The sequence below is a fragment of the Microtus pennsylvanicus genome, chromosome 17 (assembly GCF_037038515.1).
Source record: "Microtus pennsylvanicus isolate mMicPen1 chromosome 17, mMicPen1.hap1, whole genome shotgun sequence".
NCBI classification, from domain to species: Eukaryota; Metazoa; Chordata; class Mammalia; order Rodentia; family Cricetidae; genus Microtus; species Microtus pennsylvanicus.
In genome coordinates, this window is record NC_134595.1 from 29,629,006 (window position 1) to 29,649,842 (window position 20,837).

Consider the following 20,837-nt stretch of genomic DNA (forward strand, 5'->3'; position numbering starts at 1 on the left):
GCCCACCTGTGGTGTTTTGAATGGCAATGGCCCCCATAAGCTCATCTATTTGAACACTTTTCTCTAGTGGGTGGAACTGTTTGGAAAGGATGATGAGGCATGGCCTTAATGGAGGAGGTGTGTCACTGGGAATTGAGCTTTGAAGTTTCAAAAGACTGGTACCATTCCTAACTACCCTTTCTCTGCCTCGTGGTGTGTCTCAAGATGTGAGTTCTCTCCTATTGCTCTAGTGACAAGGCTGCCACCTGCCTGTCATGATCTCCACCATGATGGTCATAGACCCTAAACCTCTGAAACCATAATCCCCAAACAAACTCTTCACAGCAATAGAAAAGTAACTAAGACACCTTCCGTCCTTCCATCCCTCCCTCCCACTCTTCTTTCTTCTATTTATGTATCCACCTATGGATCTACCAGCCAAGCACCTGGTTACCACTATATACCTGCCCATCTTTCTTAACTTTCCTTGTATCTACCTTCTGATCATCCATCAATCCATCCATCCATCTATCCATCCATCCATATATACATACATAAATCTATCTATCCATCCATCCATACATACATACATAAATCCATCCATCCATCAGTCCATCCATCTATCCATCCATCCATAAATCCATCCATCCATCCATCCATCCATCCATCCATAAATCCATAAATCCATCCATCCATCCATCAATCTATCCATTCATCCATCCATAAATCTATCCATCCATCCATAAATCCATCCATCCATCCATCCATCCATCCATCCATCCATCCATCCATCCAAAAACCCTGTTTTCTTCATTTCCACAGCAGGATACTGTTCTAAGGTGAGCCAGGCCTCAGATGGCTCTGGTTCCTGAGGATGTGACCTAGTTCACAGTGGCCTTGGTCAGTGTACCCCACTTTCGTCCCTCATCCTGCCTGTGACTCTGCTGCCTACGAACAGCCACCTGGGAAAGTGCTGGAGGGACACAGGGGACCCTCTTCCTGCCCTGTACTTTTGGGCTCCTGGGTCGTGGGTCTGGGAGGCTCTCAGGTGGATTTTTCTCCTTCCCTCTACCACCCATGCCTGCTCAGTCTGAACCTGAACCTGTTGGGAGCATGGTGGGCAGAATCTCCTTTGCAGAGTGGCAGAATGGGAGGGGTCGTTGTCAGCAGAAGCAGGCTGTGGAGGCAATGGCTGACTTCCTGGGGTGACATCAAAAGCTAAGCACCCCTCCCTAGCCTTCAGGATCCTTCCAGATACGACTTCTGACTTCTCTCTACACTGAGGACACAGGTCCGAGCTGCACCTATCTGATCAAACATATTAAACAAGTCTGAAGGGTTTCCTACATTCCTGCCACAGACCAGGGACGTCCTGACCTCACTTGCCTGGGAGAAAAAAAAAGACAAAAAGGAAGACAGCTGAGGCCCCACTATTGACAGCAAGTAAATTCTGCTGTCTGCGGGGAAAACCTGCATGCAAACATAGGGCTTTGATAAGGAGGGGATGCTGGGTACCTAGCAACAGGCGAGAGCCCATTTCTTTCCCACACAAAGGCTGCTTTATGAAGAGCCCATGAAGCCCTGCCTGGAAACAGGCCTTGCCCAGAGGGTCTGCAATAACACCATTCATGTCCAGGCTGAGAGAGCTCAGAACAGTAACTTTGCTCTTTTGGTTGTTTTTATTTTCTTTTAAGAAAGTCCCCTTTGGGAGGTGATGACTTAGTGGCCAAAAGCACAGACTGTTTATGCAGAGGATCTGAGTTCGATTCCCAACACCCACATTGGGTGGTGGTGATGGTGGTGTCCATACACACCTGTAACTCTAGATCCAGGTTCTTTCATGAACTTCTCTAACATCCATGGTCCTGCGCTTACATGTACATAACACACACACACACACACACACACACACACACACACACACACACACACACACACGATTAATTTTAATAAATATTTAAAGAATAAAATAGCGTAAGTGCAAGCTCCTTTCTTCTGCTGTGTCTTGACTTGCTCTGTTTACAGGAGCCCAGCAGGGGAGAATAAAGCTTTGGGACCTAGCGGCTTGTGAGGAAGTGCCGCTATGTCGTTTTTTGGTCCCACGGCGCCACCTGCTGGTCTTCATGGAGACAGTTTTGAGAGTGGCCGATTATGGCAGGCAGTAAGTGTTTTAATTCCCACAACTTTCTAGATGGCTAAAGGGAAACTGTCAACTTGTAAGTGACAGACGGATGACACCCTGGCTACGAATCCTCAACATAGTGTAAAATTTTAGAAAAAAAAGAAAAAAAACCACTGACTTCAAATATTGGGGATGTTTATAGCAAACTGGAACTCTCAGAGGGCTGGAACACCACTGAGGGCTCTGGAGATATGTGCCACACAGAAGCCAACCAACCACAGTGGAACAGTTCTTCAACATTAAAGGATGTCTGGAACAGCCCCAGGCCGAGTCCTCCCCTTACCGCCACCCTGCAGCCGCCCACAGAGAGACCGGATCACTTTGGCACTCCCGAAGTGCTTGAACCGAGCTCTCAGGTGCTGGTAGTACCACTCCAGGGAGCCGATCTTCACGACTCTGCGGGGAGAGGAGCGCGGGTCTGAGGCAGTGTCTTCCCCAGCCAGCCCCACCAAAGGGACACAACAGCCTTAGAAGCCATTAGGGATGTTCTGCCTCCGGGGCTCACCTGGCCAAGTGGCAGGGGTCGCAGAGCCAGCCCTGCTCTTCTGGGTGGGCGTGGCTGCAGTTTTTGCAGACATAGAGGCCGCACTCTAGACACTGCCTTCTGCTATTCACGAGGAGCCGGTAGGGCTGCAGGCAGCGGGCACAGTGGGTCTCATTCAGATGGGCGGTGTCAGACAGCAGCTCCCTCTTTGAGCTCTCCTTTTGTATCTTGCCCTTCAGTCCCCTGGGAAGAGTGTAGGACCAAGAAAAACATCAGATAGCTGGTTCCACATGAGGTGGCTGAGTGCAGGCAGTGTGAATATGTGCCCGCGCGCACGGCACTTCCATGTGCGTGAGTGTGGCCCAAAATGATGGAAGGCAATATCGGGCATCTTGGCCATCAGCAGAAGGCCGGTTTGCCCTCTTCGTGGAGGGGATAAACAGGTCAGGCTTAATCATATCCAATTTTGGTAGGCTAGAATTGAAACCTATGATTGTTACAGAATGGTACTGCCCTTTAGCGTTGCTGTGGCATTTACAATTTTGCCCTGTGCCTTCTCTTGTGGGTCAGAGACTCCCGAGGCAAGGCCCAGTGACATTTCCTCAGCAGGCGGTTTTAGACGTCTTCCAGCACTGCACCAAGTCAAGGCCCAGGATTGCCCTTACAGAACCTGACCTAGGTGTTTGGCTTGGAGAGTCTCCAGACAGGAATCACCCAGCACCCGGAAGTCCCAGGAGAAACCTGTTCTTCGAGACCATCTGGTTTAAAATAACACCGCTTCCTGGCTAGTCTGCCAAGTGGAACCAGCTGCAACTGACTGGAAAATGTACCCCAGATCCTAATGAATGCACCCCCTTTGTCCTGAGTTTCCCAGAATGCCTGCCAAGCACATTTTCAGTTTTAGATAGGATAATGGTAATCTGTTCCGAGTGAGAAAAATTAGCAAAGCACTGGGACCACTGTCTCCTAAGGACTTTCAAGTCTTCGATTTCCCTGGGGATACTCCAGCATGGGAGGGTTGAGGGGTGCTGGGAGGGTTGAGGGGTGCTGGGAGGGTTGAGGGGTGCTGCGAGGGTACACCTGGCTTGAATGTCACTGGTTTACTGTTATGGCCAACAAGAAAAAGAAGGGTGTGTATAGAAGAGAGAGAGAGAGAGAGAGAGAGAGAGAGAGAGAGAGAGAGAGAGAGAGAGAGAATGATTTTAAATATTGTATTGTTTTTATGCATTTTTATTCAGACTACAAAGCATTGGGCTTTCTCGCACAGGTGTCATTCTGCACTGTTCCCAGCTATCTCCCTCCCCACTCCACCCCCAAGCCGGTTCCTTTTCCTCTCCTAGTTAGTTCCTACTTAAACTTTCCTTTTATGTGGAATCCATTACCTTCTCTATTTCCCACCTCCTTCCTCCAGCTGGGCTGGTATAGTGGTGCACACCTTTAATTCCAGCACTTAGGAGGTAGAGGCAGGCAGATCTTTGTGAGTTCGAGGCCAGCCTGGTCTACATAGGGTTCCAGGAGAGCCAGGACTACGTAGAGAGACTTTGTCTCAAAGAACAAAAACAAAAAACAAAAACAAAACAAAAAACACAAATAAATAAAAGATGGATTTCCTCCTCCCCTGTTTGTTACCTATAAACACACAGATGTAAACACGAATAGATGCATAAAATATTAACGCTGGTCTTTTTGAGTCTGACTTATTTCATTTAGCATAAAGATTTATGGTTTCATCCCCTTTCCTGCAAATGACTTGATTACAGTTTTCTGCATGGCCATGTAAAATTCCTCTGCATACATACACCACATTTTCTTTATTGATTCACCTGTTGATGGTCGTCTAGACCGGTTCCATTTTCTGGGTATTTCAAATACTGCAGCAATAAACACAGATGTGTAAATGTTTCTGTGGTGTGCTGACTTAGAACACTTTGGACGTATGCCCAGGCCTGGCATAGCTGAGTTCTATTTCCAAGAACCTCCATATTGTCTTCCACAGTGGCTGGAGCTAGTCTATATTTATGACAGCAGAGAATAAGGCTTCCTCTTTTCCACATCCCCGCCAGCACTTGTTGTCAGTGGTTTTCTCAATGGTAGCCGTTCTGACTGGGGTGAGATGGGACCGCAAAGCTGTTTTTCGTTTGCATTTCTCTGATGCCCAAGGATGGTGATCACCCTTTCCAAGTATCGACTGTATTCATAGTTCTTCTGAGAGCTCTCTATAGAGCTCGTTTTTTTGAAATCATTTGCTGATTTTTTCACATTTAATTTTTATAGTTCTTGTGATATGTTTTTATAACATTCTGTTCTATTTTCAGCTACTGTTATTCTCATGCTGTGCTTATTCTATAGGCTCGCTGTGTCTTGGGTATGGACTTATGAGAAGAGGCACAGCGTTGAAAGGCTTGGCACCACCCACTGTTTCAGACACTATAACATCTTTTCTGAACAGGAGTGACTAGCTACCCGTGCTGGATAGTTTTATGTCAACTTGACACATACTTGAGTTATCTGAAAGGAAGAATCTTAATTGAGAAAATGCCTTCCTAAGATCTGGCTGTAGGGCATTTTCTTAATTAATGATTGATTGATGGGGGAAGGCCCAGCCCACTGTGGGTGATGCCAACCCAGGGCTGGTGGTCCTGGGTTTTATAAGAAGCAGGCTAAGAAAGCCATGGGGAGCAGGCCAGTAAGCAGCACCTCTCCATCAGCTCCTACCTTCAGGTTCCTGACCTGCTTGAGTTCCAGTCCTGACTTCCTTCGAGGATGGACAGGGCCATGGAAGTGTAAACCAAATAACCTCTTTCCTCTCCAAGTTTCTTTGGTCATGGTATTTCATCACAGCAATAGTAACCCTAACTAAGACAAGTTGGTACCAGGAGTGGGGTATTGCGTTGATGTGACAGACCTGACCGTGTTTGGGGGAGGATTGTGGAAGGGCGTTGGAATGCTGGACTAGAAAAGCCATTGAGTCTTGAGAGCTCAGTGGGCTGCTTTGTAGGAGCTTGGCAGAGGAGGATGTTGAGGGGAACACAAAGGATGGAGCTCAGGCTTGTGAAATTCCAAAGGGAAGTTTAAAGATCCTGGGGGCGGGGCCCTAGTTATTGTCAATTAAGACCTCATCGTTCTGGTTCCCTGGGGCTCAAGAATCAGCTGTGATTGACAAGATGCCAGACCTGCTAGAATGGACCTTTCTTTGTTTTGCTGGAGTGCTTGACATCAGTCAGCTGGAACTGGCACATTAGTGATTCTAAGAAGAAACCAGCATCAGTGAGGTGAAGTCTTCTGGGGAGAAGTGAGGTGAATGTTTCCTGAGAGTCAGCACACAGAAGCTGTCTTTAGAGGCAGCCAAGGTTTTACCTTGTCCTGGCAGATGAACTTGGTAGTGTAAGAGCTGCCCAGGTAGTTCTAGTTTTGAAGGCATGAAGGGGTCATGGAGAGCCGCTGAGGTTTGGCACTGTGAGAGGCCGGGAGAAGCCATTGGGGAAGGTGCGGCCTCAGTGGCAGTTGAAGGCCCAGGATTGAAGAAGTCATGCAGGGCTGTGAAACCATGAAGAGAGCCCAGGGGAGGCTATTGGTGAAAGTGCAACCCAGCTGCAGCAGAGTTTTGGAGATGCCAGTACCATGGGACAAACACCAAGAGCGGCTGCAGCAATGGAACCAGTCAGAGCCTGGAAGACAAGCTCTGTGTGCTGCAGAGGGCAGAGCTGGAGAAGGGACTCCAGCCCCACGGAGGAGCCCAGGAAATCACGAGTGAATCCTAAATAACTGGACATTGAGTTAGTTTTGGGAGTTGGTTTTACTTTGTTCAGATTGTGACTGTGTCCTGGTTCTTCCTTTTGGAAGTAAGGACGTATTTTTGATGGTTGAGAGACTTTTAAAAGATTGGATCTTGAAAGAGGCTGGCTATTTCAAGAGACTGATTTCGACTTTCCAGTGTTTAAATTTTTAAAGAGTGTGAAAACTTTTACAATTTGTAATGTTTATATTGTAATGTTGATTTTAGTGTGTGTTCTTGGGGAAGTACAAGGAAGGAAAAGATATGGCTTTTAACACTGTTGTGTTTGTCAAGTTGACAAAGAGTTAATTGTGCTGGCTAGTTTTATGTCAAAGTAAGACAAGCGAGAGTTATCTGAAAGGAGAGAACCTCAAGATTTGTTGACACACTCTGAAAACCAAGAAAAAAAGGCCAGCAGTGACCAGAAACTTGGAGCAATGCTGGTATTGCTCTATAGCATAGTTCAGATAAAGCCACTCCCACACACCTGGCTGTGAACAGTCACAGGGCCCAGGACCCAGCGGGAAGGCCCAGCCTCCTTCACTTCCGATCTCCCGTCTGCGCCAACCAGGGAAGCTATGGGTCACCCTTCCTCCAGACCCCTCCATCCCCCAGCTCAGCAAGAAGGAGGTGCAGACATTTGAAGCCATGATAGCCAAAGTGTGAAGAAAGCCTGGGGACGGAGCTGGAATTATATTTCAGGTACTGAACTTGGGGGAAAGCATAATCCCCCGTTTCAGGTTCTAGCTGGAGAATGGGAGGAGAAGACCAAGGAGGCACCATGTTGGGAGTTAGGAGGCATTTGTCAGCGGCTGGGCACCTCACCTAAACTGGATCCATGATCCTCTGGAGAGATGTGTCTGGGGACAGATGTCTTCTCCAAAACGAACACTAAGCAGCTACTTCAAGAAAGACTGATTGCTGACCACAGAAAAATGGAAGTTTCAAACAAAAAGTAGAACTTAAGAAAACCCTTGTCCTCTCTTGCAAGAGCGACAGTTTCCAGCTTTCACCATTTCTAGGAACACTAGAGCAGTGTGACTCAGTTTCCTTCTGTTGAGTGGACATGGCACCATGCGAAGGTCTGAACAACTCAGGGAGCCATGATTTTCAAAGGTTCAGTTTCAAAACTTACACACAGGTAGAAGGTTCTCTCCAAGGGAAAGATGGACTGGACATCAGAATGAAAAGCTCATCAATAAGGTTCAAGAGCCCACATCACAATCAACCCGCAAGAAACTACAAGAAGTGGTCAAACTTAATGTGCAGAATTATCCAAAAATCATCTCACCCCCCTCCTCAAAAAACAAGTCAGCTCCTCCAACCAGATGTAGTGGCACATACCAGTAATCCCAGTTCTCTGACGCTAGAGACCATGCTAGGTTAGAAAGACCTTACTTACACACATGTGTGCGTGCCCCTCCCAACACACAGACAGAGAGAAGCAGAGAGAGGCAGAGCAGAGATAAAGAAATAGAGAGAGACAGAGACACACATGTAGGCAGAGACACAGGGAGAAATAGAGACACACAGAGAGGATAAAAATAAACCCCTCTTCCATTTTGTAGATACGGATATACACAAGGCTGGATTACCTTTTGTGTCTCCCCAAATACCCTACCATAGCACCCAGAATGTGGAGGCAAGATGAAGCTGCCTTATTTGCTGTTAAACTCAGCATTGGATCAATTTTCAAATACATAGGGCCAACACCATTCTCGCTTATGGTTTTGTTTTGGAAAAAGTTTTTTTTTTTAAGAATAAATAGGTTAAAATGCAAGTGGTTTATTGTTGTTAACTATTATTCTTTCCTGAGACAAGTTTTCATCACGCAGTTCACTATGTAGACCAGGTTGGCTTCAAACTCACAGAGACCCACCTGTCCCTGCCACTGCAGTTCTGGGATTAAAGGTGTGCGCCACTATGCCTAGCTATTATTTTTATATTAACAAACATTTTTACAAAAACCAGTTTTGTGCTCTAGTATGCTTAGTGTTATGATATGAAACTCATGAAAAAAAAAAACCTTTTGAGGCTCTCAATAGTGTAAGAATGTAAAGGGATCCCCAGGTCAGAGATTTTTTTTTTTTTGATTTTCGAGACAGGGTTTCTTTGTAGCTTTTGGTTCCTGTCCTGGAACTAGCTCTTGTAGACCAGGCTGGCCTCGAACTCACAGAGATCCGCCTGCCTCTGCCTCCCGAGTGCTGGGATTAAAGGCGTGCGCCACCACTGCCTGGCTCAGGTCAGAGATTTTGAGAGACTGCTGATTTTCAAGTTGCTTGCTCTCTCCCAGAAAGCCAAGTGACAAGATGGAGGAGAAGATGACAGCATAGTATAGAGATCAAGCCCGCTGCTGCACAGCAGAGGCTGGTGCGTGGAGACAGACGAAGTTGGAGAGGCATGTGGATCCTGGGTGTCTCTGCAGCATGGACAGTTAGAGTCGGGGGCTGGTGGACAAGGAGGGGAGGGGAGAGAAGGGCATGGGAGGGGAGGGAGAGCCTGCTCTCAGGAAAGCTCAGTGTCCCTGTGGGGAAGAGGGGAATGGGGTAAGAACAACTTCTCAGGCAGAGGAATAGGGTGGAGTGAGGAGGAAAGGTGGAGCCGTGGATGGTGTTGGGTGGAACCCAGGCAAGAAGAGGCAGCGGTGTGACGAGTAAAGGGGAGAACCAGAGAGGGTTCTACTGCACCATACCTGAGGCTATGCCTTGCTGGGGCCATGGCTACAGGCCCAGCAGTGAAGGGGAGGGAAGACATTTATATGTGTGTCTACGCATCAGGGTGATGGGCTCTGGTGTCTGGTATCCCCCTGGCCCTTAGAGCATCCTCATCAGGCTGATCTGAGGCTCTAAGCAGCCAGGGTATTGGTTAAAGAGATGTAGAGCTGGTGTCTCGTGGCCTGTGTTACTGTGAAGGTCACCTGGCCAAAACCTCCTTTGAATCCCCATTGTTGGTTTGACCCGAACTAGGGAAGGAGACTCACGAGGAAAAAAGATGGCGCCAGGAGAGGCGGTCATGCATGCAGAAGAGTCACGAATTGAGAAACCACCAGAATTTAGTTTTCTGGTTCAAGAGTTGAGAATTTGGGACGAAGATTAGACAAGAAACATGAGACCGGCCTTCCCTTTGCATACTGTGAAGGTGACCACAAGGTCACAGGGACACACACAAAACCCTCCCAATCAGAAAAGAGAGCTGGGTCTGCACGTTAGAAGGGTCATAGATGACTCCCAGCCAAGTGGAACCCAGTCTCAAGAGCAGAACTCAGACTCCTTAGCATTCCCAAGAGTAGTGTGAGGGCATGCCCCTTGCCCCAGCCTCTATGAATGAAGCGCTAATCCAAAGCAGGACAAAATGATGGCAACGTGTCGCTCAAAGGAAGTGTGACCAGCTGAGACTGCTGCCGGATGCAGAGGATATGAAAGAGTCAGCGGTGGAAGAAGCAGAGACCTGAAGGTAGGAGGCAGGACCCAGGGTCAGGCACGTGCGGGAAGGGGCGTGGCTCTGGGAAAGGACTAGGCCAGGAGGAAAGGAAAACCCTAGGGAGAATGCAGCAGGTGACATGTGAATGGAAGGGACAGGGGCCAAATAGTAGAGACTCCCATCAGCCCTCGCACACCAACGCTAACCTCCATCCCTGCACAGGCAGCTCATTTCCGGTTTCAGCCGCTCCGCAGCCCTTATCTGCTTGCCTGTCGGGATGACGGATCAGCTAAGGGTGAATGCGGTTGTCTTATTTTTCTCCTAATTTTATTTTGTATGCACGAATGTTTTACCTCTGTGTATGTCTGCACACTATATGTCTGTCTGGTGCCCACGGAGACCAGAAGAGGGCATCGGATCCCCTGGAACTGGAGTTACAGATGATTGGGAGTCACCATGTGGGTGCTGGGAATCGAACCCCGTTCCTCTAGTAGAGCAGTAAGCGCTCCTAACCCAGAAGCCTCCTCTGTAGCCCATTCTGCTGACTTTTAAATGAGCCATTGTGTGTGTCTATGTCTCATACTGGCAGGTCTTTCACGGATTATCTCAGGAATTCCTGTGTATTTGCAGAGATCAAAACCCACACTACCACCTATTTGCCTTTGGGAAGGTTAGCAGGTTTAATATTTGATCTGTGGGCTGCGTCCCTTGGACAGGATGTGCCATTAAAGCATACCCCAGTTACTCCCTTCCCAAAGATGTGAGTCACGAAGGCTGGCAATGCATCGGCTGGCTGTTCTTCCTGGCTTTTAGGACCATCCAGCAATTTCCACCACAGCCTCAGCTGAGCATCAGACCCTTACACACGGAGGTAGAGATATTGAGAAGACTTTAAATATTCAGGGCATGAGGCAAGACCAGGGTGCAGGCTCTCGAGCCCCACTGAGCTGTCCTTCTTTGTACATAGTACCAGCCCACTGAGGTCCAGGATGGGCGTGTCCCAGGAAGGAGGGGCTTACAAGAGGAGGCTTAACTGGGAGTTCCCCCCAAAGTTTGCTTTGGCAATGCCGTGTTTGTGTAGCATAAAAATAATAACATGTGATTATATTTTCTGTATGTAAAGCTTTTTAAAGCCTAGGTGACACCTGTGGCTGTGGAATGTATGGGAGATAAGAGACATGTCTCTGGAATTTTCTCTCAACTCAGGACAAAGGAACCTTGATCCAAAGGTCAGAGAGATGTTAGTCAGATGTGGAAGACCACGGAATTAAGCAGTCAGCTCCTTCAATGACAAGCTTCAAAGGAAAGAGAGAGCAGTGTGTGTGTGTGTGTGTGTGTGTGTGTGTGTGTGTGTGTGTGTGTGTGGTGTGTAGCCAATAGACTAAAACATGACTGAAAAGACAGAGAACTGAGCTGGACATGGTACCATACTCCTATAAACTCAGCGCTGAGGAGGCTGAGACAGGAGGATCCCGAGTTTGAGGCCAACCTGAGCTACATAGCAAAACCTCCATCAGAAATAAGAGAAGGGAGAGGGGGACCAGAGGGAGCAGGAGAGGAAGAGGAGTGGAGGGGTAGAGAAAGAGGGAAGGGAAAGAAGGAAGAGAAGGAGAAAGAAGGAGAAAACTAGTTACCAATTGCAAAGTCTGGACCTTATTTAAATGTGGGTGGAAAAGCCTGATATCATGAGCTGCTTTAAATGACATTCTTGTGAACTCTAGCTGGAGTAAAGATAACGTGGGCAAAGTTGTTGGGGATAAGAATATAAACCTGCACAGCTGGTTTGCCCTCCTGGTATTCCCGAGTGGCATTTGTGGGTCATTCTTCACACCTGGGGAACCTGCCTCCTTCTTAGCCTTCTTCAGGAGAACAACAGTCACATCACTGGGTCACCTGGGGATGAAGTGGCATCACAGAGATGGAGCCCAAGGGTCACTGTGGCTCTGCTGGCTGTAGAGCCTACATGTAGCCATGTCAGACACTGGTGACATACAGCAAGCTTGTGCGGCGAGGACACAAGAAGCTAACAAGCAAGCCACGCAGCTGCTGTCCCTAGGAGGTTGTGGGACCTCACAGTGGGCAGGGGTGAGGCCCATGAGCCACAATGAGAAGGCAGCTGCACCACTGAGCCCAATGGAATGTTCTTTAGAGAATAAGAAAGTGGAGTGTGTTGGTGGATCACTTAGAAACTATATTATTTGCAATACAGTCTGGCTGATAGCTTAAGAGTATTTCTAGCTAGCTCTTATATCCTAAACTAATCAACCCATTTCTGTGTATCACCATGAGGTCATGGCCTACCAGCAAAGTTTCAGTGGGCTCCAGTGGAGGCTTCTGTCCCTGGCAGCAGCTACATGGCTTCTTCATGACTCCCTCTACTCTCTCCTCCTGTATCTGCTCGGAACTCCTGCCTTGCCCTATGCTGCTAAGCCACTGGCTGAAACAGCTTTATTTATTAACCAGTAAGAGCAAAGCAGACAGATGGACTTCCCACACCAGACTTGACTGGAGTCCTGTTTTTAAGCCATGACACAGGGGTCTATGGGAAGGATAGACAAGAGGGCAGTGGTGGCAAAAGGAAGGAGTGGGCAGGAGTCTCCTTCAGTGGGTGTGGCTTGACTTAGGGCTAGCACTGAAGTCAGTAAACCATTGTTGCACCGGGAACGTATTCTAATGGGCTTGTGGATATATGAATGAGAAAGGAAAGGAACAAGCATGACCTCAGGAGCTTGACTTTAGCAACTGAGATAGGGATGAGGTCTTGGGGGACACGAATCATGAGTAGTCAGTCAGATGTCCAATCTGAGAGCTGAACAGGGGTTCATTGAGTCAACAGTTTAGAAGGGTCTTGGTTTTCTGTCTAGGCCTACTGTGACACCTACTGCTGACTGGACATAGGTGTTATGTTACTTAAGTTCCAAATACAATAAAACCAGGGGTGGAAAATGGCTTCGTAATTAAGAGCGCTTGCAGAGGACCCAGGTACTGTTCCCAGCACCTGCATGGCAGCTTACAACTCTCTGCAACTACAGCTCCAGGGGATCTGGTGCCCTCTTCTGGCCTCCATGGGTACTGCACACAGGTGGTGCACATACGTGTATGCATATGAATCACTCATATACGTACACATTTAAGAACTATAGAATAAAGTCAAACAAAAAAGGTAGTTCCATCAAGTCCTCATAGCCATGGAAGTGGGTGAATGGCAGCCATACTGGGAAATATTCTGCACAACATTCTGTCCACTGCAGGTTGGGCAGTGCCATTTGACCTTGGGCATGGCTAGGTATGTATATCAGTGGTAGAGTAAGGCCCTGGGTCCAACCCTCAGCACTACAAAACAAAAAACAAAACAATACCCCCTTCTGCCCTTCTCCCTAGAAAAAGTAATAAACCAAACTCCTTAAGGCTGGATAAGGTCATAGGGGATTGAATGCACATAGAAGAAAGACAAGGGTTGAGCTCAGGGCCCTGGGCCCTGGGCCCTCCAAAGGTATCTATCTATCTGGGCTGTACTTTTCTTTCTCCTTCATCAGTGGAAGGCATCAGGGTGAGGTCTGCGAACGCACTCGGGTATGCAGAAATTTAAACAGTACAGGATGAATTTGTTCTTTGAGCCGTTGACAGATTGCTTACAAAACCAATTGACACCAGGCAGTCAGGAAGACGCGATGGGCATTTTATCCCATGAACAAGTAGAAAAGAGCGCGGCTCATGGGTCCCTCTACCCTGAAGAGTAACCCTACATGTAAGCACCTACCAATAGTGACACCATGGCAACAGGCGTGCTGTGCCTGTGAATCACAAGAAGGGATTCCAGGCCACAGCTGGTGCATGTCTGTCGCTACTGGAGAGAGCCCTGGGACAGAAGAAATGGGACTCTCCTTTTAATCAGCTCACTCTGCTGGACCAATTGTACCACCAAGAACCTCATTTTTTGATTTTGTGCCTGTTTCAATCTTGCCTTTTCAAAGAGTCACCCCCGCCCAGAGTGGGCAGAGAGCCTAAGCCTCCTGTTGTAACCTTACTCTGCTCCTTCCCACCTGCCTCAGGCCCTCCGTATGGCCTGTACCCTGCTGCCTCCTGGGGTCAGGCTTGGACTTGCAAACAGGCAAGTCACAGGGAAGAGCAGGGCTGCCCTTTAGCCATAGATTTCCTAGAACAGAGAACATGGGACTGGGCAGCAACCTCAAGAAGAACCACAAGAAATCTGTCAACCCTCTGCCGCATGACTGTGCCCTAGGCCTGTTGCCGGCTATAGTTAACTGGGTGTGCAGTGAGTCAGTGTGCCCCTTGGGCCTCGGTGATTTTGCCAGTGATTTTCCATCACTGCCCCCTTTGCAGATGTCACTCCGGTCCTCTGGGATAAGTATTGTGCACAAATTTTCCCCACCTGATAGACATTTGGAACTTTTAGTAAACCCATTCCCTAGTCCCATGGCTGCTGTCCTGGGACAGCTGTGTCTACCCCTGCTGGCTCATTCTGTGCAAACAGCAGGGGCCCTAACTGTGACTAACCCACCAGGAATGTCCTTGCAAGAAGCTTCCTAGCCAAAGAGTACTTAGAAGTAACCTGGGGTGTGTTTTCTTCACAGGGAGAAATGAGCAAAGTAGCATGGAATAAGGAAAGCCAGATGTTACAAGGGAGTGATACAGCGGCATGCAAAAACACCTGGAATTTCACTAAGCTTGGGATGGAGGAGGGGCCTGACCTCTTCCAGGTCCCTGGGAAGGTGGTACCTGCCTGGCACCCCTATACCTGTCTCCTTCCCTTGCATGTCAGTGTGAACGAAGGTATCAGTTGCTATTTATTTAAAATAAAGGCTGGCCACAGCTAGGTCTGCTCTGGAGACAGGCGGCAGAGTACCAGTTCAACTCTTGGGTGGAAAGAGAGCTAGTGTTAACGTTGGATGTCAGATGCTTGGAAAGTGGATCCAGGCTGCTGTGGGCATCAGGCTGGTGGCAGAGACAGGCTTTGCCCCAAGCCAACCAGGGGTGGTGGTGATGGGACTGGCTTAAGATGGGGCTGAATCATGATGAAGACCCAGGGGTCACAGACAGCAAGGCAGGAAGAAGAGTGGAGGTACTCGGAGAGATGGTGCTGACTGGACCCTTCCCATAATACTAGAACCTCTAACTGTGTGCTGGCCTTGAACTGGGCATGTCTTTCGGGGATTTGTCCTGGACCCCGCTCTGTGTTGGGACCCAGAGTCTCTCCCATGCCTGATAGCCACTTCTCTGGGCTTTCTGAGTTCCCTCCCCAGGAACCCTCTAAGACACTCTTTCCTCCCGGCTTTAAATACTGGGGTCAGATGAGCCATGTCCCCCAACCCCAAGACCCCTACATGCCAATCCCTAGAGCCCGTGTGGTCTTCTCCTAGCCCATGCTTGCCCTTAGTTGTCTTCCTTTGCTTCTGTTCAGTCTTCACTCAGGGTCTCCTCCCAACTCCCCAAAAAGCTGACCCCAAAAGACAGAGGGAAGAGAATAGTTGCCAGGCAGACTGAGAACATTTCCTGTGGGCAGAGGCAGAGGGAAGCGTAAGCAATGAGGTAAACTTTGGCTCAGGAGGCGGGGAGAATGAGGTACACAGGCTGGGGTCACCCAGGAAGAGGGGTGCCCCTCACATCACTGAACAGGATGGAAGCCAACCTCTGCCCAAATCCCAGTGTCCAAGTGATTCAAAATCATACTATGTTCCTCACATAGCTCCGTTAGCTCTTTTCTCTCGTGAAGGTGGGACCTCGGGACCATGCAACTCACAAGACAGTGCCCAGGAGCAGAGTCAAGTTCAACAGAATTCTTCAGAGAACAGAAAGCCTCATTTTCATAACGAGAAACTCCAAGTTTGCAATGGGAGCCATTTCCCAGGGCACGGCTTCTCATCCATTCTGCCTACCTAGTACCTCTGGCCTTGCACCACTGGGACACCTGAGGTGACGGCCACTTGGGACACCAGAGGACCTGAACTCCATAGCTCAGCCACTTACTCAAGTCTTTCTTCTTCTCTCCTTCTGAGGTCGAAGTCCCGCTGAACCACGGCCCATACGTGCTTGGCCTCCTCGTCTGTGAGCTTAGAAAGGTCCAGCTTTTTCCCCATCTCTGCGCCTCATCCAGGCCACACCTGAAAAGTCGTGGGATCACAACCAGTCAATGCCAGGAGGCCCCAGGGACAGCAAAAAAGTCACAGAGTATGAGGCAGATCACAAAAATACCCAAGGATCCCCCAGGATGTCTGTACTGGGACAAATGGTTTCTTAAATGGTTAAATACCTGGCCGGGGACTAGGGCCAGTTAATAATTTTGTACAGTTAAATACATGGAACTAAGTAGATGTATAAGGGAATTAGTTCTTGCCCCTGGGGCATAGATGGCCGCACTCACTGTTCCCACTGTGAGATGAGTGTCTGTTGTCCCCTATTACATATGTTCAGAAAAGAGGAGAGCGTGTCTAAGTCCAGTCCAGCTCTGAGTCCCCGGGGCCATTGCCCATGATCTTCAGAACTGACAATGCTGATCTCAGAGGACAGGGGAGCTCTGGAGACTCGTTCCCCATGTAGACATGATGGCTAATCTCCACTGTCAAAGTGACTGGGTTTTCAATGATCTAGAAGACACACCTCTGGGTATAGCTACAAGAGGTTTAGCTGAGGAGGAAAGATCCACCCTGAGTGTAGGCAGCGCAGCATCCCATGGGCTGGGGTCCCTCACTGAAGGGAAAGGAGAGAGGAGAAAGGAGCTGAGCTCCGGCATTCATCTCCTTCCACGTCACGACTGTGGACTCGGTGTGACCTGCCTCATGCTTCTGCCACCGTACCAGTCACCTGAGGACTGTGAGCCCCGAAGCAAATTTCTCTTCCTTAAGTTGCTTTTGTAGTAACGAGGACAGTAAAAGGCACCGTAGTTCCTCGTCATCTGAAAGATTTAAGGTCTTCTGGGGGCGGGGCCTGCTTGCTTAGGGTTGTCACATGGCACCGACACCCTGCCTAGCAATGTCTTACTAGGATGACACCCAATGTGCTTGCTCCAGGAACATTCATGCGCAGCCCATAGTGAGACTAAAGGAAGAAAAACACCCGAAAGGACAAGTTGGTTAGAGCCTGCAACTTTGCTCACGGGGAGAGGTCAGCTGACAGACTGTCCAGTGGGAGTTTGTGCCCAGTGCATGTTAGGGTCACCTGACCATGGCAACAGCCAGGACTTGCAGGGATTCTGAATGGCTCAGTTGCAGTCAGAGCAGCAATCCCCTGAGTGTACTGGTGTATTGTGTTTAGATGGCCCAAGGGAGTGGAAGTCAAACCAGATTTTTGATTAATCAATTAAAATGGAATTCATTTTATTTAAGACATAGTCTTCCTAGGTAATCCAGACTAGAATGAAACTCTCAATCCTCCTGACTCAGCCTCCTGAGTTTTAATATTATGTATTTATACCTTCACATGGACTCAGACTTCAGATTTTAAAGTTCTCCAAACCCGATATCCTTGTTAATAATGCCCATGACAGTGGACACAGACAGAAAACTTCAGACATCAGTAGGACAGATGGCAGAACCTAGTGACTTTACTCTAAGTGTGGTCTACACTGGCAGCCTGCTTTAGAAGTCGGTTAGGATGAAGATGCCCAGGCTCGGCCGAGCCCTACAGACTAGGAGGCTGCATTTTGACAAACTTCTTGGGCAGTTCATGTGTGTGTTAGAGAGGACTAGTACAGCTCCTCCAGCAGTTCGTGTGCGTGTGCGTGTGCATGTTAGAGAGAACTGGTACAGCGAGTTCTCAGACTCCTGTGGGTGGCAATACTGCAGGGGAGGGTCGTGCGTTTAGTGGTCACCAGCAGACCCAGCCTGCACGTTCTGTTGGGTGCGCAGTGGGTGTGAGGCAGGCCAGTGATGGGGATGTAGTTAAGCAGAGAAAGACAGGCTCTCATATTGGCTTTCTGTAGAGGTGTCACATGACTCTCACAGGTCATATCAACATGACATTATATCTGGGTATAAAACTAGGGGCATCGTTGGCAACTCCCTCATGCTTCACTGAGTACATGGCACACCCGCGACCAACAGAGCCCTTCTCTGACCACACAGCGGGCTCCGCTCCTTGCTGGTCACTCCCTACCTCCACTCTTCTGAAGCTTCTTCATACTTCTTAGTGGTCAGTGAGGTCATGTTACTGTTAAGCCCCCTGGGTACAGGAACTCTGTTTGCCCCTGGTACATATGTCCTTTCTATGCTCTCCATTGTTTGCAACAGGCAATGAGGGATGCCCATGGGTGACCCCTAGTCTAACTGACTCCCGGAACCATATGGTTCTCGAGAGGACTGTGTTTAGATGCCAGAAAGACCTGTTTTGTGCGACTGGGAGTTGACTGGTACTGGGAGGCTCTGGTAAGTCTCCCTTGAGGATCTGACTTATTTTTTAGGGAATAATAGGGAAGGGGACCAGTCAGGTGCTCTCATGAGGAACCTGTCAACCACCTGGAAGTCTCCATCTTGCTTTCAAATTCTGAGATACACCCCTCCCCCTTTCAGAGCCACTGAACAATCAGAAGCAGTCAGCATGACCGTTAGAGAAGGACAGGCTGTGTGTCAGAGAAGCACTTTAACTTGGCCGTTAATTATGGCCCATAGCCTCAGCACTCAGTTAACTGAGGCAGGAGGATCTCAGGTTGGAGGTTAGCACGAGCGACATGGCGAGATATGTATGTCTCACACACACACGCAAATTCAAAACTAGCAACAAACACGACTGTGATGATTAATCTTCATTGTCAACCTGACTAGACTTGGGATCTCCTAGAAGAAGCCACAACTTGCACAAGCTCCCGTGGTGTAATGGTTAACGCTCTGGACTCTGAATCCAGTGATCTGAGTTCATATCTCGGTGGAACCTTGAGGAAGAGACCAGGGAGACCTGGTCAGCCATCCTCCTCACCTCAGACCATGAAACCCAATAGAAGCAGGCATGCCCATGCACGCATGCTTCAGCATTGCTGGGGGCTTGTTTAGGAGACACACCTCTGAGCATGCCTGTAAGTGAATCTCAGGAGAGGTTTAATGGAGGAAGGGAGACCCACCCTGTGGGCAACGCATGTGCAGGGGTCCTGGACTGAAGTGAAAGGAGCCACTGAGTTTGGTGCTGGTATTCCTCTCTGCAGCCTGGCTGTGGGTACAATGTGACCAGCTGCCTTACACTCCTGTGGCCACAGCTAGAGCTGCTCTTAGGCCTTCCCCCCTCCCCCCAATTGGGAGTGAAACTAACCCCTCCTTGAGTGACTTTTGTTGGGTAAAGCAAAGTGACTTTCCAGAGTCCCCTGCTGCCAGCTAGAACAGCCGCCTCCCCCCCCCCCACTGTCCTGTGTCTTCAAATTGGTGAAAGATAACTCCTCAGTATTTTTTCTCTCACCCCTAAATATTCTCAAGCTCCAGTACAGTGGCGATTAGGAGGAATGTATTTAGGGGGTGCCTTGGCTGGTGAGGCCAAGAAAGTGCCACGAGGAGCCAATGCACTCTCCAGGCGCCCCCTCTGAACACGTGGTGTCTGACTTCTACAGAACAGAACAAGAAGTTCTTATTAGATGGGTGACTGAGGCCCATTCATTCTGGATTCTCATCATTTTAAAGCCAGTGTCTTCCGGGGCCAGTGTTCACTCAAGTTCTATTCTTGGAGCCAATGAGCGGCATGACCCTCAGCTGAGGGCTCTCACCCCCTCACCTCCTGAAGTAGAAATCAAAAGCCATGGGCACTTAACTCCTGAGTGTGAAGGAAAAGCCAGAGGAGGGGCCACCTCATCTCATCCTCATAGTTTGAATTCTTTTTTAAAAGATTCTTTTTTAATTATTATTAATTTTTTTGGTTAGCATACAAGGTGATGGGTTTTTATCAAGGAATGAATCCTCATACAGATTTGTCATTATACTTTCTCAGTGGGTGCTCGGTGTCAGCGGGTGCTTGCATGGCAATGCCTGGTGAGTGCATGCATACCATGCTGATGACATGCGCCCCCCTCCAGCCCTGGCTTACGCTCTTTCTCCTCGTATGATGCTTGCTTTTTCCAGTGAGAGTCACTTGGTTTCTTAGCCAAAAGCCCGTGATGCCTGAAGCCAGGTGTGGGAAAAGGCCTGGGGAGCTGAGCCTGGGAGGAGTCTGAATCCTTGTTGCTTAGGATGCTGCTCGGATGAGGCAGGACAGGGTCCAGACTGCTGCCAGGACAGCACGGCTGGCCATCAGCCGTGAAACTGAGGACAGATTCTTGCTAGACTGAAAGGAGAAGCTGTGTGGAGGGGCAGGACCTCTGTGCCCCTTGCCGGGTCGGGAAATCTGTCTTGACAAAACACATCTTGGAGGATCCATGAAGGATCCCCAGGTTCACTTTGCTCTGCTTAGGAGATCCAGGAAGGGTGGAATTCAGTGTTTGGAAAGCACATACACACACCCATCCCTAAGCTAAGAACAATGTGTTGGCACCTTATGGGTTGGGAGCCCTATGAAGTTTTCCTATCATGCCCCCACCCCCTTTTTTTTGGATGGAGTCCCATGTCCTGGATTGCAGGAGGCTCTAAGGAGAGTGTTTTCTGAGTTTGTCTGATGGGAACTTCGGAGGGTGATACTGCCACAGGACAAGACCTGTTGAGTGCATCGTTGGCCAATCAAAGGCTGGGGACCAGTGTCACCGGAACCGGATGCATTGTTACCTCCCACAGTAAAGCTTTCTGATTTAGTGAATCGACAAATAGGAAAAAGCACAATACTTGATAAAATAACTGTTTCTAAAAAATAATCTCAAATCAAAGGAAGAATTTGTTTGATGCCAGTATTGTAAAATGCACAAACTTAGTCAGTGACATTTTGAGGACATGCTGACAACTTCACTGCCCAGCCCGGCCCTGGCCTGGGACATGCTCACTTGAACTCTGTGCAAGGGCAGCCCCTCTTGGTTAGGCACAGTCTGCAGCCTCCAACAAGTCAGTGATCCTTTATCATCCCTGCTTGGCTTGCTCCTT

General features: G+C 48.8%; 1 protein-coding gene across 2 annotated transcripts in view; it reads right to left on the bottom strand.

Moving 5' to 3' along the window:
* Window positions 1-20,837, bottom strand: part of Mlph (melanophilin) — a 45,129-nt gene that overhangs the window by 21,812 nt on the left and 2,480 nt on the right. For both annotated transcript variants that reach the window (XM_075951807.1, XM_075951806.1), the window contains exons 2-4: window positions 15,829-15,962; window positions 2,667-2,888; window positions 2,445-2,557 (exon numbers count right to left, since the gene is read on the bottom strand). In XM_075951807.1, coding sequence (XP_075807922.1) covers window positions 2,445-2,557; window positions 2,667-2,888; window positions 15,829-15,938 — 445 coding nt within the window. In that variant the 5' untranslated portion in view covers window positions 15,939-15,962. The remainder of the gene's footprint in view (window positions 1-2,444; window positions 2,558-2,666; window positions 2,889-15,828; window positions 15,963-20,837) is intronic.